The sequence below is a fragment of the Pelodiscus sinensis genome, chromosome 18, assembly GCF_052426305.1.
Source record: "Pelodiscus sinensis isolate ZL-2025 chromosome 18, ASM5242630v1, whole genome shotgun sequence".
Classification (NCBI taxonomy): Eukaryota; Metazoa; Chordata; order Testudines; family Trionychidae; genus Pelodiscus; species Pelodiscus sinensis.
Genome location: NC_143069.1, coordinates 30,784,064 through 30,801,535, shown reverse-complemented (window position 1 = coordinate 30,801,535; position 17,472 = coordinate 30,784,064). Strand labels below are relative to the sequence as shown.

The following is a 17,472-nucleotide window of genomic DNA, read 5'->3' as shown; positions in this document are numbered from 1 at the left end:
GCCCCTCCCCCTCCGCGCTTCCCCTTTCGATTCCCAATGGGGGCAGGGATTACAGTCCCCCCCCCCCACCGGCCAGACGGGGGGGGCGAGCCGCGCCTCACTTTACACACTCAGGGACCCCTCCACGTGGCGAGCTGCACCCCCAACACGGAAGTGTCCACCTCGGGGATCAGAATCAGATTTTCCTCTCCCCCCTCCCCCCACCGGAAAACGGGGGTACATCTAAGGGGGGCAGATCCCGGTGGGAGGGGGTAGATCTTGGAGACAGACCCCCCCCACCCTCTACCCCTCCCAGGAACCCCTCGCCCGGCCCCCCCAACCCTCGGTGGCTACAGAGATGGGGGGTCTCACCCCAATCTAGGGAGAGCTTTAGGGTCAGGGGTTCCCGGCACCGGGCTCTGTCTGTCGCTCTGACCCACGTGGGGGGAAGGGAGGCGCTGCCAGCTGCCCGCTGCCCGGCTCCAGCTGATCTCAGTATTCCAAGCCCGCCCCCGCCGACCCTGGGGGAGAGAGAGAGGGCGGGGCCCAGAGGGCAACGGGCGTTCGGATTGTCCAATGGGGATTGTAGGACGAGCTCCGAGCGGCCAATGGGGAGGGACCAGCGCATAGCCTCGGGGGGAGGGGGAGGAAATTAACTTTCGATCAGATGATCTGGGGATCACATGACATCGGGACTGGGTGGTTGGGGCGGGGGAAATGGGGAAGTGGGGAGAGCTCAGGGGGCTGGGAGCACGTATGGGGGGGATGGGCTGGGGGAGCTAGGAGCAGGGGGCAAGGTGAGGGAGGGGTGGAGGGTGGGCTGGGGGAGCTAGAGGCAGGGGGCAGGTGAGGGAGGGTTGGGGGGATGGGCTGTGGGAGCTAGGAGCAGGGGGAAGGTGAGGGAGGGGTGGGGGGGTGGGCTGGGGGAGCTAGGAGCAGGGGGCAGGTGAGGGAGGGGTGGGGGGTGGGCTGGGGGAGCTAGGAGCAGGGGGAAGGTGAGGGAGGGGTGGGGGGATGGGCTGGGGGAGCTAGAGGCAGGGGCAGGTGAAGGATGGATGGGGGATGAGCTGGGGGAGCTAGGAGCAGGGGGCAGGTGAGGGATGGATGGGAGATGGGCTGGGGGAGCTAGGAACAGGGGGCAGGTGAAGGATGGATGGGGGATGAGCTGGGGGAGCTAGGAACAGGGGGCAGGTGAAGGATGGATGGGGGATGAGCTGGGGGAGCTAGGAACAGGGGGCAGGTGAAGGATGGATGGGGGATGAGCTGGGGGAGCTAGGAACAGGGGGCAGGTGAAGGATGGATGGGGGATGAGCTGGGGGAGCTAGGAACAGGGGGCAGGTGAAGGATGGATGGGGGATGAGCTGGGGGAGCTAGGAACAGGGGGCAGGTGGAGGGGGGATGAGCTGGGGGAGCTAGGGGGGCAGGTGAGGGAGGGATGGGGGATGAGCTGGGGGAGCTAGGAGCAGGGGGCAGGTGAAGGATGGATGGGGGATGAGCTGGGGGAGCTAGGAACAGGGGGCAGGTGAAGGATGGATGGGGGATGAGCTGGGGGAGCAGAGGGGGGAAGGTGAGGGAGGGGTGGGGGGATGGGCTGGGGGAGCTAGGAGCAGGGGGCAGGTGAGGGGGGGTGGGGGGATGGGCTGGGGGAGCTAGAGGCAGGGGCAGGTGAAGGATGGATGGGGGATGAGCTGGGGGAGCTAGAGGCAGGGGCAGGTGAGGGAGGGAGGGATGGGGGGATGGGCAAGGGGCAGATGAGGGCGGCTGGGGGATGGGGAAGGGGAGCTGGGGCCAGGTGGCCAGATGAGCAGGGGGAGTGATGAACTCAGGTGGGCTGGGGACAGGTGGGGGCATTGAGGTTCCCCCCCTGGCTCCCTATGAACCCCAGTGGATTCCCCCCAGAGCCAGACCACATCCTTCCTGTTGCAGGTCTGCAGGTTTCCCATCTGGGTCAGAACTCGGGCTGTAACAGTGTAGTCTACTAACCCCCGATGAGCAAAAGCGTGTAGGTGAATGCGCTAGGCTCCCTGTATTCCCCCCACCCCTATTCCTTTGCCAGGACGTGTTTTAGCAGGCCAGCCAGCAGCCCGGCTCAACCCTGGCTCGCACCAGGTTCCGGGACCTACCCTGCTGCAGCTCTGCCTGTAAAGTGTGTTGGGAGCCAGGCAGCCCGGCTCAGTTCCAGCTCATGCCGGGTCCAAGGTTTTTAAACCAACTCCCCTTGTGGACTAGCTCCCGCCTGGCATCCTGCACTGCTGCCTCTGATGGAGACTCAGCAGCGCGGTGCGGCAGGGGGCTCCCTGGGAGTGTGGCCAAAGCCTGCCCGCCCCAACCAATAAGAATTCCTGAGCTTAATCGACTATTCAATTAACTGATATTGAACATCTCCAGTCAGAACCAGGCTCAGCCCCCTCCCCATGCAGATCCCTGGCTCTATTCTGGGCCAGAACTTCCCTGTCTGAAGACCGTGAACCTTGATCCCTCCCTGCATGCCAGGCTGGAACCAGAACTCCCAGGTCCAAAGACCCATTAGCCCAGCCCTAAACCTAGCTGGGGTGGAGGGGGAGGACATGGTGATGTCAGCCTGGATCCCTCGGGAGTGGGAGTCTTGAGTGTGGGGCTGCTTCCCCCTTTCCATCAGACCCCCAATAATGCCCTCTCTTTTTCCAACCATGTGCAGAATACATTTTGTCAGGTGCACCAAGGTATGTGTGAATGTGCACCACCAGTAGAAACACAGGCTGCCGGCTATCGGGGCTCTCCTAATCAGCTGGGCAGCATTGGAACACTGCCCCACACCTCTGAAGATCCAAACGCCTCCTCCCAATCAAGACACCGACATTCCTTTTCCATCCGGTTAGGTTTTTATTTCTGAACATTAGTGTTTTTCCATGTCTTTTCTTTTCGAGGCCTTTTCTAAAAAAAAGGTGTAAATCACTGGCTCAATAAATAATCAGAACGTGACCCCAAGAATAATAATAATAATAATTAATAATATTAATATTAGCAAAACAGCCTGATCTCAGACTAGATAATAAATTAAATAATTTAAAACAGCCTTGTCCAATGGTGTAATAAAAACTGTAAAGCAGGGGGAGGATCCAAAGCGGGGGCATAAATACAGACACGAGGGGGCAGTTCTACCAAAATGCAGCCCAGCTGGGATCTGGGATGGTAGGGGGGGTAAAAAAAACCCTTGTGGGTAATGGCCGGGGCCAGGGCCAGATCTCCGTCAGCACATACATCTTCTCAGAGATCCTGGGACCAGCTGTAACAACGAGGTGGAAATCTCTCCTTGAAAAGAAAATTGTTCCCGGGGCTTTCACCACGTGCCCCGCTCGGCTGGTGCCCCTACGCGGGGCTTAATCTGTGCGCCTGGCGCCTCTGGGCTCGCCACCGCCATGCGAAAGAGGAAGAACAGCTATAGCCCCAGCCCCGCTCTCATTACAGTCTGAGCAATGGAACTCAGGCCAAACAAGACACGTGCTGGTCCCCTGCTCTGACCACTGGACCCCACTCCCCTCCCAGTGCCAGGCAGAGAACCCTGAAGTCCTGAGTCCCTTCAGGGCCGGCACCTGTGAGTGTGGGGAGCTTCCAGAGCACAGTGCCACGGGCTTTACAGGGTTGGTAAAGCATGAGAATGGCCTCACCCTGGACAGCAATAAATTCCCCTCTCCCCAGCTGGAGCAAACCCACGGGGGCGGGGGGGGGGGGGGGGGGGCGCAGTTCAGCAGAGTGGCCAGTGGGTGTCACTGTTGCCATAGGAGGAAAGGAACTGGGAGGCCTAAGAAAGAAAGAATCTTACAAGGAAAGACATTTAAAGAAGTAAAATTAAAAAGGAAAGGAAGGAAGAAGAGGGGTGGATGGGGATGGAAGGGAGGAAGGAAGAAGGGGATGGATGGGGATGGAAGGGAGGAAGAAGAGGGGTGGATGGGGATGGAAGGGAGGAAGGAGAGGGGTGGATGGGGATGGAAGGGAGGAAGGAGAGGGGTGGATGGGGATGGAAGGAAGGAAGGAGAGGGGTGGATGGGGATGGAAGGAAGGAAGAAGAGGGGTGGATGGGGATGGAAGGGAGGAAGGAGAGGGGTGGATGGGGATGGGAAGGAAGGAAGAAGAGGGGTGGATGGGGATGGAAGGGAGGAAGGAGAGGGGTGGATGGGGATGGAAGGGAGGAAGAAGAGGGGTGGATGGGGATGGAAGGAAGGAAGAAGAGGGGTGGATAGGGATGGAAGGGAGGAAGAAGAGGAGTAGGTGGAGATAGAAGGAAGGAAGGAGAGGGGTGGATGGGGATGGAAGGGAGGAAGGAGAGGGGTGGATGGGGATGGAAGGGAGGAAGGAGAGGGGTGGATGGGGATGGAAGGGAGGAAGGTGAGGGGTGGATGGGGATGGAAGGGAGGAAGAAGAGGGGTGGATGGGGATGGAAGGGAGGAAGGAGGAGAGGGGTGGATGGGGATGGAAGGGAGAAAGGAGAGGGGTGGATGGGGATGGAAGGGAGGAGAGGGGTGGATGGGGATGGAAGGGAGGAAGGTGAGGGGTGGATGGGGATGGAAGGGAGGAAGGGGTGAGGGGTGGATGGGGATGGAAGGGAGGAGAGGGGTGGATGGGGATGGAAGGGAGGAAGGAGGGGTGGATGGGGATGGAAGGGAGGAAGGGAGGAGAGGAGGGGGATGGGGATGGAAGGGAGGAAGGAGGGGGGTGGGGAGAAGGGGGGGAGGGGGGGTGGGGATGGAAGGGAGGAAGGAAGGAGGGGGGGGGAGGGGGGGTGGGGATGGAAGGGAGGAAGGAGGGGTGGATGGGGATGGAAGGGAGGAAGGAGGGGGGGTGGGGATGGAAGGGAGGAAGGAGAGGGGGGGAAGGGGGAAGGGGGGGGGTAGGGGGAAGGGAGGGGAGGGGGGGTGGGGATGGAAGGGAGGAAGGAGAGGGGGGGGGGATGGGGATGGAGAGGGGGGGGGAGGAAGGGGGAAGGGAGAGGGGGGTGGGGATGGAAGGGAGGAAGGTGAGGGGTGGATGGGGATGGAAGGGAGGAAGGGAGGAGAGGGGGGGTGGGGATGGAAGGGAGGAAGGAGGGGGGGTGGGGATGGAAGGGAGGAAGGAGAGGGGGGGATGGGGATGGAAGGGAGGATGGAGAGGGGGGATGGGGATGGAAGGGAGGAGGCGGCCGCATGATGAAAGGGGGTGAAAGCGAGCAGAGGAGCCCCCCCGAGGAGAGGAGGCGGAAGGGTGACGGCCGGGGCACAGGCAGAGGGGAAATGGGTCAGACTGTTCCCCTTGAGCCCCGCGTATCCCGTCCCTCGCTCCGAGGCCTTCGGACCCTCTCCCCACTTGAGGGAATGAATTAATTAAACCAGGAACAGGCTAACGAGCCCCCTCCCCCAATCTCCTACCGATAACAAAATAAATAAATAAATAAGCGTGTTGCATAAATAAACGTTTGCTACATCGGTGGGGGGGAGCCACCAAGCACCCCCTATGGGCGGCGGGCAGGTCCTGGCGGTGCCATAGCTGGGAAGCAGGGTCCCTGCACCCTCGGCGGGGGGGGGGGGGAGTCTGCAGGTGCCATGGCTGGGGGCTGGGTCCCCCATTCCTGGAATGCTGGGTGGGGGACCCAGCGCGTCCTTTGGCCCGGGCCCCTGGGCCCCGCCCCTCACAGCTTGTTGCGGAACAGAACCAGGGCGCGGGCGGCCCAGTCCAGGTAGAGGTGGAGGCTGTGGAAGATGGCGTGGCCGGCCTGCACCACCATCCAGTGGGTGCCATGGGAGGGCAGCGAGGGCAGTGGGTCGCTGGGCCGCGTCAGGTTTAGCTTGGCCATCTGGGGGAGGGGAGAGAGGGGAGTGAGACTGGCGCTGCCCCCTGCTGGTGTCTCTCTCACAGCAGGTGTGTGAGTCCCTCCTGCCCCCCCCCAACACCCCCCACCCTCAGCCCCACCCTTCAGCCAAAGAGCCCTTAGTCCCCGCCCCTTGCCCTAGGCTCCACCCTCCTCCATGAGGCGTATGCCTCAGGCTAAATGTCCATCCCCAAGCCCCGCCCCCCAGGCCAGGTGTGGCTCCTGCAGGCTCCGCCCCTTACCCTAGGCTCCACCCTCCTCTGTGAGGTGTATGCCTCAGCCTAAATGTCCATCCCCCAAGCCCCGCCCCCCAGGCCAGGTGTGGCTCCTGCAGGCTCCGCCCCTTACCCTAGGCTCCACCCTCCTCCGTGAGGTGTATGCCTCAGGCTAAATGTCCATCCCCCAAGCCCCGCCCCCCAGGCCAGGTGTGGCTCCTGCAGGCTCCGCCCCTTACCCTAGGCTCCACCCTCCTCCGTGAGGTGTATGCCTCAGGCTAAATGTCCATCCCCAAGCCCCGCCCCCCAGGCCAGATGTGGCTCCTGCAGGCTCCACCCCTTGCCCTAGGCTCCACCCTCCTCCATGAGGTGTATGCCTCAGGCTAAATGTCCATCCCCCAAGCCCTGCCCCCCAGGCCAGGTGTGGCTCCCACAGGCTCCGCCCCTTGCCCTAGGCCCCACCCTCCTCCGTGAGGTGTATGCCTCAGGCTAAATGTCCATCCCCAAGCCCCGCCCCCCAGGCCAGGTGTGGCTCCTGCAGGCTCCGCCCCTTACCCTAGGCTCCACCCTCCTCCGTGAGGTGTATGCCTCAGGCTAAATGTCCATCCCCCAAGCCCCGCCCCCCAGGCCAGGTGTGGCTCCCGCAGGCTCCGCCCCTTACCCTAGGCTCCACCCTCCTCCGTGAGGTGTATGCCTCAGCCTAAATGTCCATCCCCCAAGCCCCGCCCCCCAGGCCAGGTGTGGCTCCTGCAGGCTCTGCCCCTTACCCTAGGCTCCACCCTCCTCCGTGAGGTGTATGCCTCAGCCTAAATGTCCATCCCCCAAGCCCCGCCCCCCAGGCCAGGTGTGGCTCCCGCAGGCTCCACCCCTTACCCTAGGCTCCACCCTCCTCCGTGAGGTGTATGCCTCAGCCTAAATGTCTATCCCCCAAGCCCCGCCCCCCAAGCCAGGTGTGGCTCCCCCAGGCTCTGCCCCTTGGCCCAGACTCCGCCGCATACCAGGTGCTCCAGGCGCCTCAGCAGGCGCTCCAGCCGAGCATGCAGGGCGCCCACGTCCGGCTCCAGGGGCCTCAGCACAGGTCCCGCCCGGCGCAGCCACTCCAAGTGCTTCTGGTAGCTCTGCAGGTCTGCGCTGAGCCGCGCCAGGCCCCCGGGCACCTGGGGCAAAGAGAGGGTTACCCATGGCCACTGAGCCCCTGGGACCTGCCTGGATCCCCCCTGCACCCTGAGCATCCCCCCTCCCCACTACATACACCAGGATCCCCCTAGAATCAGAGGCTGGGTCCCCAGGTTTTTTGGGGGGGGCCAGAAGGCAGGTGCCTACTTCCCCCCCCCCCCCCCCCAGCAGGGAGGGGTCCTTATCCTCACTGCAGATACACAGGAAGGGATAGAAGTTAAATACAGGACCCAGGCATCCTGAGCTCCCAGCCCCGTCCCCCACCCAACCCACCAGCCCCCAGGCAGGGGGGACCCGCTCACCTGGATGCTGGCCAGCTCCACAGCGCTCATGGACAGCACGGGCAGCGTGTCCATCTTGTGCTCCCCCTCAGCCGGGTAGCGGGATTTCTGCGGGAGGGAGGAGGGGATCAGAACCGGCCCAGACCGTCCCCCGCAACTCCCTCTCCTGGGAACGGATGGGGGGGTTGGGGAGCTTGGTGTGTTCTCACACCACCTCCCCCCACAGACGGAAGGGGGGGAGCCGGGGAAGATGGGCCGGGGGGGATGATCCGGGGGCAGGAGCGGGCAGGATGCAGGAGTAGATGGGCCCAAAGGGGGCAGAGGAGGGGTGCCAGGGTAGATGGGCTGTGGGGGTCTGATCTGGGAAGCGGTGCTGGGGTAGCTGCCCCTGGAGGTTGACCTGAGCAGAAGATGGGGGGTGGACAGATGGGCCCGAAGGTCTAACCTCGGGGGTGAGGGATGGGTACCGGGCACCTGGGCTGGGGGGGGGGGCTGCTCTGGAAGGCGGGGGGAGGGGATTGGTGTATCTGGGCCTTGGGGTCTGGTCCAGGGGGCAGGAGGAAAGGTGGCCAGATGCTGGGGGCCGGGGGCGGCAGACGTACAAAGTGATGGAACAGGTGCTTGGTGTCACTCAGCAGGTTCTTGGCCAGGCTGATGATGGCATCGAAGTCGGCCCGGGGGTCCAAGGGCTTCAGGCGGGGGGCAGGGAGCCCCTGCAGTCCCTCGCAGAGGCTTAGCAGCACTACCAGCAGCCGGCACACACTGCCTGCAGGGGGAGAGAAACAGGACTCCTGGGTTCTCTCCCTGGCTCTGGGGCGGGAGCGGAGTCTAGTGGTTAGAGTAGGGTGGCTCTGGGAGCCAGGATCCCTGGGTTCACTGTGTGGCTCTGGGAAGGGAGCAGTGCCCAGTGGTTAGAGCAGGGTGGGGGGGGCATGGCTGGGAGCCAGGACTCCTGGGTTCTCTCCCTGGCTCTGGGACGGGAGTGGAGTCTAGTGGTTAGAGTAGGGTGGGTCTGGGAGCCAGGATTCCTGGGTTCACTGTGTGGCTCTGGGAAGGGAGCAGTGCCCAGTGGTTAGAGCAGGGTTGGGGGGGGGGGCATGGCTGGGAGCCAGGACTCCTGGGTTCTCTCCCTGGCTCTGGGACGGGAGCGGAGTCTAGTGGTTAGAGCAGGGTGGGTCTGGGAGCCAGGATTCCTGGGTTCACTGTGTGGCTCTGGGAAGGGAGCAGTGCCCAGTGGTTAGAGCAGGGTTGGGGGGGGGGGGGGCATGGCTGGGAGCCAGGACTCCTGGGTTCTCTCCCTGGCCAACTATTAGCATTTACGGTGACTGAACCCCCCTACCCTCCTAGACATGCTGTGTGTCCCATCCCCCCATACACTGTGCTGCCCCCTGCTGGCTGTGCACACTGGCTCTGGGGGGCTCCAGACCCCCCCAGAGGATTCTGGTTCTCCTCCCGCAGGACCAGCTGCGTTCCTAGGGCCAGACAGACCGGCCGGATTCCGCACATTCCCGCCGGCCGGGGCCAGCCCATCGCCCACGGCTTCCGGCCTTCGCCTGCCGGCTGGGCCCGCTCCCTGCACCTCGGGCCTTTGCTCCGTCTTCTCCCCAGCGCCCCGCTCCTCGTGTGCGGTGGCTTTCTCCTTCCCTCTCTCTCACTCCCCCCGACCCGCCGCGCCGGCCTCGGGGGTGACTCGTGCGCGGACGTGCCGGGCGGGCGTGACCCTCGGCTGACCACCTGGCCTCGTGTCCGGGCTGTGTGTGCGGCCGGGGGCCCCGGGTCACTTTTGGTCACTGATTGCAGTGGGGGGGGGAACCGAGGGGTTTTCAGGTCACGCCTCCCTCCCTCGCTCTCTTGTTTGTCCTCTCCCTGTTTTCCCAGCACCCCCCCAGCGGGAGCTGGCAGCCTGGCCGGGATTCTCCCGCCCTGACGCGCAGCTGGCAGGGGCTGCCGGAGAAGCCGCCTCAGCTGTGGCCGGAGCTGCTTTTATCTCCCTGTCTATCTCCTGCCTCCTTCCCTGCCTGCTTCCTGTCTGCTGCTTCCCTCAGCCAGAAGGAATCCAGGCCCTTCCCTCGCCCTGTGAGGCTGAGCACCGGGCGACCCTACAATAACCCGCCAGTGTGCACACAGGGAGACCCTACAATTACCATCCACTCTGTGTGTCCAGACATGAGACCCTACAACAACCAACCAGTCCGTGTTTACAGGAGACCCTACAATAATCAACCAGTCTGTGTTTACAGGAGACCCTACAATAACCAACCAGTCAGTGTTTACAGGAGACCCTACAATAACCAACCAGTCAGTGTTTACAGGAGACCCTACAACAACCAACCAGTCCGTGTTTACAGGAGACCCTACAATAACCAACCAGTCTGTGTTTACAGGAGACCCTACAATAACCAACCAGTCAGTGTTTACAGGAGACCCTACAATAACCAACCAGTCCGTGTTTACAGGAGACCCTACAATAATCAACCAGTCTGTGTTTACAGGAGACCCTACAATAACCAACCAGTCAGTGTTTACAGGAGACCCTACAATAACCAACCAGTCCGTGTTTACGTGAGACCCTACAACAACCAACCAGTCTGTGTTTACAGGAGACCCTACAATAACCAACCAGTCCGTGTTTATGTGAGACCCTACAATAATCAACCAGTCAGTGTTTACAGGAGACCCTACAATAACCAACCAGTCAGTGTTTACAGGAGACCCTACAATAACCAACCAGTCCGTGTTTACGTGAGACCCTACAATAACCAACCAGTCTGTGTTTACAGGAGACCCTACAATAACCAACCAGTCCGTGTTTACGTGAGACCCTACAATAATCAACCAGTCAGTGTTTACAGGAGACCCTACAATAACCAACCAGTCAGTGTTTACAGGAGACCCTACAATAATCAACCAGTCCGTGTTTACGTGAGACCCTACAATAACCAACCAGTCAGTGTTTACAGGAGACCCTACAATAACCAACCAGTCCGTGTTTACATGAGACCCTACAATAACCAACCAGTCAGTGTTTACAGGAGACCCTACAATAACCAACCAGTCCATGTTTATGTGAGACCCTACAATAACCAACCAGTCCGTGTTTACAGGAGACCCTACAATAATCAACCAGTCCGTGTTTACAGGAGACCCTACAACAACCAACCCAGTCTGTGTTTACAGGAGACCCTACAATAACCAACCAGTCCATGTTTACAGGAGACCCTACAATAACCAACCAGTCCGTGTTTACAGGAGACCCTACAATAACCAACCAGTCCATGTTTACAGGAGACCCTACAATAACCAACCAGTCAGTGTTTACAGGCGACCCTACAATAACCAACCAGTCCGTGTTTACAGGAGACCCTACAATAACCAGCCAGCCTGTGTTTAGGGAAGACCCTACAACAAACCAGTCTGTGTGTACAGGAGACCCTACAACTACAAACCAGTCAGGATTTGTAGACCCTACAATAACAAATCAGACAGGAGACCCTACAACAACAGACGGCACACTAAGAAACCAGTGTGTACTCATGGCAGACCCTATCACAACAAACCAGTCTGCTTTTATGGAAGACCCTACAATAACAAACCAGCATACACAGCCCTGCAGCTCCCCAGAGTCCCTCCCAGCCTCCCGCATCCCACTTTATTATTGTAGGGTCTTCCCAGGGAGGGGCTATTATGGTAGGGTCTTTTGCCCAGTTTCCTCCTGACTCCTCCACCATTTCCATTCCTCTGCACCCCATTCTCTGCCCCCTGAGCCGGGTAGCCCTGCCCTGGGGCTGGCGAGAACCCCCAGCTCTCTTCCCACCCCTGCCCGGCATGCTGGGGTCAAAGTTCACACCTCGTTAGGTCCATGTTTTGCTGCTCCAGCACCTAAATCTGGCTGGGTCGGGTCCCTCTACCCCCACGGCCTCCAGAAAGCAGGCTGTGGGGTTGGAACCCAGCTGGGCCTGGATGGGGCGAGGGAGGAGGGGGAGAGTCCTGGGGGCAGGTGGGGGGCAGGAGCAAGGGGGGGAGGAGGAGGGATTGCATGGGACGGGGGAGCAGAACTAAGATCTCCAGAGGTGAAGCCACCGGGGTTTCAGATGGCAGAGGCCCAGGAAAGCGGCGGGTTCAGACTAGGGATGCAGTAGAGCCGTCGATTAACCGATTAACCGGGAAGCAACGCTGATCGGGTTATGGTACAGACTGTGCGCACTCCCCCCCCCCCCCCCCCCCCCCCCGGCCCTTGCCAGGGAATGTTTCAGCAGGCTGGCCAGCAGCCCGGCTCAGTTCTGGCTTGAAACGGGTCCGGGACCTACCCCCGCCGCGGCTCTGCATTTCAGGTGTATTAGGAGCCGGGCGGGCAGGCAGGCCGCCTGGCTCAGGTCCAGGAGCTGAGACCCGCCCTAGACAGGGGCTGCTGCTTCTGTATCAGAGGTAGCAGCGCAGGGCAACAGGCAGCTGGACCGTGAGGGGAGCTGGTTTTTAAGCCGACTCCCCTCGTGGACCAGCTCCCGCCTGGGACCCCGCGCTGCTGCCTCTGATACAGAGGCAGCAGCGTGGAGGGGCAGGGGGCTCCTTGGGAGTGGGGCCGGAGCTGCTGGCCCCGCCCCCGGGGGCTAGAGACTAGTCGAGTGACCAATAAGAATTCACGAGGTTACTCGACTCGTCAGTGAATGGATGTTTCACTTCCCTAGTTCAGAGACGTGCCCACGGCAGCGAGTCTGGGGGTGGGCGGGTCCGGGTCTCCCTACGCCAGTGTCCACGGGCAGTAGCCACTGAAGCTAAGGACTGACTCTGGTACAAAAGAGGGTGACCCAACATCCGTTCCCCGTCCCTGCCCAGCCACCCCCAGCACCCATCCCCCATCCTGCCCCCTCCCTGCCCAGCCACCCCCCAGCCATCCACCCCCCACCCCTGCCCCCTCCCTGCCCAGCCACCCCCCAGCACCCATCCCCCACCCCCCCTTCCCTGCCCAGCCCCCCCCAGCACCCTGCCCCCTCCCTGCCCAGCCACCCCCCACCCCCCGTGCCCCCTCCCCCTGCCCAGCCACCCCCCAGCACCCATCCCCCACCCTGCCCCCTCCCTGCCCAGCCACCCCCCAGCACCCATCCCCCACCCTGCCCCCTCCCTGCCCAGCCCCTCCCCCACCCCTGCCCCCACCCCCCACCCACCCCCACCCTGCCCCCTCCCCCCCCTGCCCAGCCACCCCCCAGCACCCATCCCCCACCCTGCCCCCGTCCCTGCCCAGCCATCCCCAGCCACCCATCTCCCACCTCTGTCCCCCCCTGCCCAGCCACCCTCCAGCATCTATCCTCTACCCCTGCCCTCTCTCTGCCCACCCATCCCCCACCCCTGCCTCCCTCCCATGCAAGGGCTGTACCGGCCTGGGGACCACGCTGAGGCCTGCAGCCCGCAATGAGCTCACCCCTGAGCCTGTCGAGACCTGACCCCTGAGTCACCCAACAGGCCGCAGAACGCCTGGCCCTGAGGGAGGGAGGGATGGGCGGGGGCAGGGGCGGGGAGCAGGGGCTGCCCATGGGGTGCGTGAGGGCAGGGGCTGCCCATCAGGCACGGGGGGCAGGAGAGATGGGGGTAGGTGTAAGGGAGGGGTGCCTGTGGGGTTCAGGGAGTGGGTGGGGGAGCATTGTTTTGGGGGAGCCCGGTCATGCAGAGGACAAGAGCTGGGAGGGAGGGCGTGGGGGCAGTCGGGGAGGGGAGGGGCAGGAGTGGGAGGTTTGGGTCCTGGTGAGGGAGAATCCCATGGGGCTCAGGGCCCAACCCCTCCCTGTGCCCCCTTGCCCCATGAGCTACCCTGCACCCCAGTAGTGTGTGTGAGCGTGGGCCTGGATGTGCCCAGCTGCCTCTCTCTCCTGCAACCCCTGGAATCCCACCTCTGGAGAAGCCCAGGTCCCCATTCCCATGTTACACCCCCTTCCCCCACAGCTGAGAGCCCCCAAACTTCCTACATGTGCCAAATCCAGGATGGCCAGCAGGGGGCGCTGGGAGCAAAGGGGGCGAGGCAGAATTCCAGCAGGGGAGAGCAAAATTATTACGAAAAAAAAGGGGCGCTGTGCCTTTAAACGGCCCCGCGCTCCTCACTCCCCCGCCCCCGCCAGACGCGGCAGGGGAAAATTGTCCCTGCTGGGATTCTGTCCGAGGGAAACAGGAAATCCCGAATTGTCCGGTATTTTCTGGTTTTTAAACCGGGCGGGGAACCGGAATAACGGACAGTCTGGGCGAAAACCGGACACCGGGCAACCCTCCACCTAACAGGGCGGAAGCCCCCTCCCAGCACAGCAGACACAGTGGGCCAGGGTGCCTCCCCAGACAGGCCCAGCGGCAGGTTCCAGGCGCACACAGGGCGGTGCTGGAGCAGGTCGCATCACTCTGGGCTTGAGCACCCTGCCGGGCACCGAGTCGGACAGCCTGAGCCCCGAGCCCCCTGAGCCAGGCCTTGCTCGGTGGGGCCACGCGACCTGCCCTTCCAGCAAGGCAGGTCTGGCCTGCATCCAAACCAGACAAGGCTGTGTGTGATCAGTGTGTGGTACCAGCCGCAGGGCGGCCTGGGGTATCCTGGGACAGACAAATAGAGAGAGAGAGAGAGAGGGTGGGTGGGGTTAGATAGATAGATAGATAGATAGATAGATGGGGGGGGTGGAGATAGATAGAAGGAGTGGATAGGGAGAGATAGAGGAGGGAATGAGGATGGATTGCCACACATAGCAGGTTGCATGGGGATGAATAGATAGAGGAGGTGGGGATGGGTAGATACACAGTGTATGGACATACAGAGGGGTGGGGGATGGACAGAGAGAGGTGGGAGGATGGACAGACAGAGGGGTAATGGGGATGGACAGACAGAGGGGTGGGGGAGGGACAGACAGAGAGGTGATGGGGACGGACAGACAGAGGTGGGAGGATGGACAGACAGAGAGATGATGGGGACAGACAGACAGAGGTGGGAGGATGGACAGACAGAAGGGTGATGGGGATGGACAGACAGAGGGGTGTGGGAAAGACAGACAGAGAGATGATGGGGACAGACAGACAGAAGTGGGAGGATGGACAGACAGAGAGATGATGGGGATAGACAGACAGAAGTGGGAGGATGGACAGACAGAGAGATGATGGGGACAGACAGACAGAAGTGGGAGGATGGACAGACAGAGAGATGATGGGGACGGACAGACAGAAGTGGGAGAATGGACAGACAGAGACGTGGGGGGAAGGACAGACAGAAGGGTGATGGGGAAGGACAGACAGAAGGGTGATGGGGAAGGACAGACAGAAGGGTGGGGAGACGGACAGACAGAGGTGTGATAGGGACGGACAGACTGGGAGGGGTGGACAGACAGAGGGGTGATGGGGGATAGCCAGTGAGGTGGGGGTGCCTGGGGACAGATCGGTCGCTGGGGCTGTGGGTACCAAGCCCACCTTCGCAGCGAGCCAGGCCCGGCCAGAGGGACTTGCCATGGCTGCCTTGGCTGTCCCAGGCCATGGAGCTAGGCCTTAGCCATCTCTGTGCATGCTGGAACGGCCTGAGCATTCCCCGGAGCCCTGGCCTTCCCCGTCACCCCACAGAGCACCCTGGGGCATCCAGGGCCCAGAAATGCCCACCAGTGCGCCAGCCACATCTGGAGGACGAGAAACGGACCCGCTGCCCGGGCCCTGCCGGGCACATCAGATCTGCGCAGCGCCGGCCTGCAGCTGTAGCCCGGCAGCCCTTGCTAACACAGACGAACCCGTCTATGCTTGATACCCACCGTAGGCTGAACCATGTCCCCATCACATCCACCCCACTGGGGGCAGTGTCTTCGAGACAGGCAGACGCATCTCGCCATGCACCAGGGACCGACGGTCCGCTAGACCCAGCATGTGGGGTTGCTAGATGATTTAACAAAAAATACCGAACAACTCCCCCTCCCTCCCCGCCCAAAAAAAAAACACAGGGAAAAAATTCTGTTGAGCACACACAAAAAGGGGGGGACGCCAAAGTTGTTGAGAAAAAAAAAAAGGGTGATGTGCCTTTAAATGGCTCGCGCGCCTCACTCCCCCGCCCCCACCACATGCAGCAGGGGAAAATTTTCCCCAATGGGCTTCCCTCTGAGGGAAACAGGAAATACATGTCCAGGATTTTCTATTTTTTTTACTGGATGGGGGACCCAAATAATGGACAGTCTGGGCGAAAACCAGACATGCGGCAACCCTACCAGCATGTTGTGTTTAGGGAAATACAGCCGTACCCACAATCAGGCAGAAGCATCTGCCCATGCAGTGAGCAAACTCACAAGCACCCACAAAACTCAGATGGCAAAGCACCCATCAGGTACAGACACACACGGAGCCAGGCAAAAGTGAGTTTCCACGGATCGTTTCATTCTGAAGCCTTTTTTCTCCCCTCTTTTTTTTTTTACTCCTTTACATTCGCACAGTTGTGCAAAATGATAGAGCACACGTATTTTTCACATTGATTTCAACGCTCACCTGGGTTGGAAATTGTAACGGGGGGATCAATATGGACTTCAAAAAAGAGGTCCAAAAAGTTCACGCCTGCCCGCTGTTCCAACGCCAGTTGCCCGCACCACACAAAATGCACCCCCAAAATATTCTTCCAGCAAACTCTACTGCATCTCCCTCACCCCACAAACATTCTTACTTTGCTGTCAGATTGATGGCTAGCAATGGAAATATATTTTTTGCTAGCTTTTGTGCGCACGGCAAAATAAACGGTGACCGGCATTTAGCGATAAAAACTTCATCTTTCAAAATCCACGTAGAGACAGATCGTACATGTAGCGCAACAAATACCAAAATCAGCATATGTTAAAGACATGACTATAGAGACATAAAAGCATCAGTCTATGCATGACATATCCATCTATACATTGCAAAGGATAGATACGGATACTGCCTCAGACACACCCAGCGTGTCTATCCACACGCCCATGAATAAAACACAACATCAGGGAAAAAAAGCAAGTGATTAACACAGCACGTGAAACATACAAAGTACATGCATCTCTACAGGTCTAAATCCGGGTGCAGGTATCTCTCCATGCACACACAGTCTGGTTACACTGCTTGGGCTAGAAAGAAAGAGAATTGTAAAGGAAGAAATTACTTCATGAAGAAGAAGGGGAAAAAAAGCAGCAACATTTTTGGAAGTTTAGGGAAAAAATAAAAAAAATCAGAACTTACTTTTCATGTTTTTAGGTTTGGCCGGGGTTTGAGGCTAAGGTAGTGTTCTGGGGTCCCTGCGTTTTAACTCTTTCTTCTCCTGCAATATTTTGTCCTTTCTTCTGGTTTGGATTTTAAAGTTTGTGGGTTGCTTTGCTTTGATTTTTTTTGTTTTGGTTTTGGTCAGTTGGTTTTTGAGTTTGTACAGTGGGGTGATGGCTTTCTCTCTCTTGCTCTTGTTCCCACTTTTGTTGGGTTTTGGGGGGCAAACGTATTTTCTTCGCGGCCACCTGCTTTCCGAAAATTCCTGGGTTTTCTGATTCTTTTTTGAGGTAGATTGGGGGGAAAAAAAACCCTGATAGTTTCCCCCACACTTCCTCTATCAACACACACACACACACACACACTCTCTCACACAAAAATCAACACCACGCACCTTCCGCCCCGCCCTCCCCCTTGCAGGTAAAAAAAAAGTGCCACACAACCTCTTCACTGTACTTTGTGTGAGTGTGTGTGTGTGTGTGTGTGTGTGTGCATGTAACACCACTACAAATTGCTCTTTATATACCAGGGAGCATAGCTCTTTTTGCAAATGTGTGTGTGTTTTTTCAAAGGATGACACATCTTGACTCATTCCTTTTCCATTCAGAAATAAAAAGGGGGGAGCGCAAGAGAGAGAGAGAGAGAGAGAGAGAGAGAGATCACTGCTTGAAAAACTCTTCCTCTGACTTGCAGCACACACATTTTGAAGTGGGTGGCGTGCAATAGGGCAAGAGATGACACACATCTCTAGAATGTATGGCCAGCCGGCGTGCTCTCCCTTTAAAATTTT

The 17,472-nt window shown here is 59.9% G+C and overlaps 1 protein-coding gene across 1 annotated transcript; it reads right to left on the bottom strand.

Annotated features, from left to right (window-relative positions):
* Positions 1-5,088: 5,088 nt before the first annotated feature.
* Positions 5,089-17,090, bottom strand: IL11 (interleukin 11). Its single transcript, XM_075915473.2, has 5 exons — positions 16,662-17,090; positions 8,075-8,238; positions 7,494-7,580; positions 7,014-7,172; positions 5,089-5,785 (listed from the first exon to the last, which is right to left on the bottom strand). Exons 1-5 carry the CDS (start codon positions 16,666-16,668, stop codon positions 5,621-5,623), a joined length of 582 nt encoding a protein of 193 aa, XP_075771588.1. The 5' UTR covers positions 16,669-17,090; the 3' UTR covers positions 5,089-5,620.
* Between the last annotated feature and the right edge of the window lie 382 nt (positions 17,091-17,472).

What these genes read in the sequence shown, in the direction of transcription:
- IL11 (XM_075915473.2), bottom strand. An exon ending in AGCACCTGTTCCATCACTTT is followed by an intron (nt 7,581 to 8,074) that starts GTACGTCTGCCG and finishes TCCCTCCCGCAG; the next exon opens with AAATCCCGCTACCCGGCTGA. An exon ending in TGGAGCTGGCCAGCATCCAG is followed by an intron (nt 7,173 to 7,493) that starts GTGAGCGGGTCC and finishes TCTTTGCCCCAG; the next exon opens with GTGCCCGGGGGCCTGGCGCG.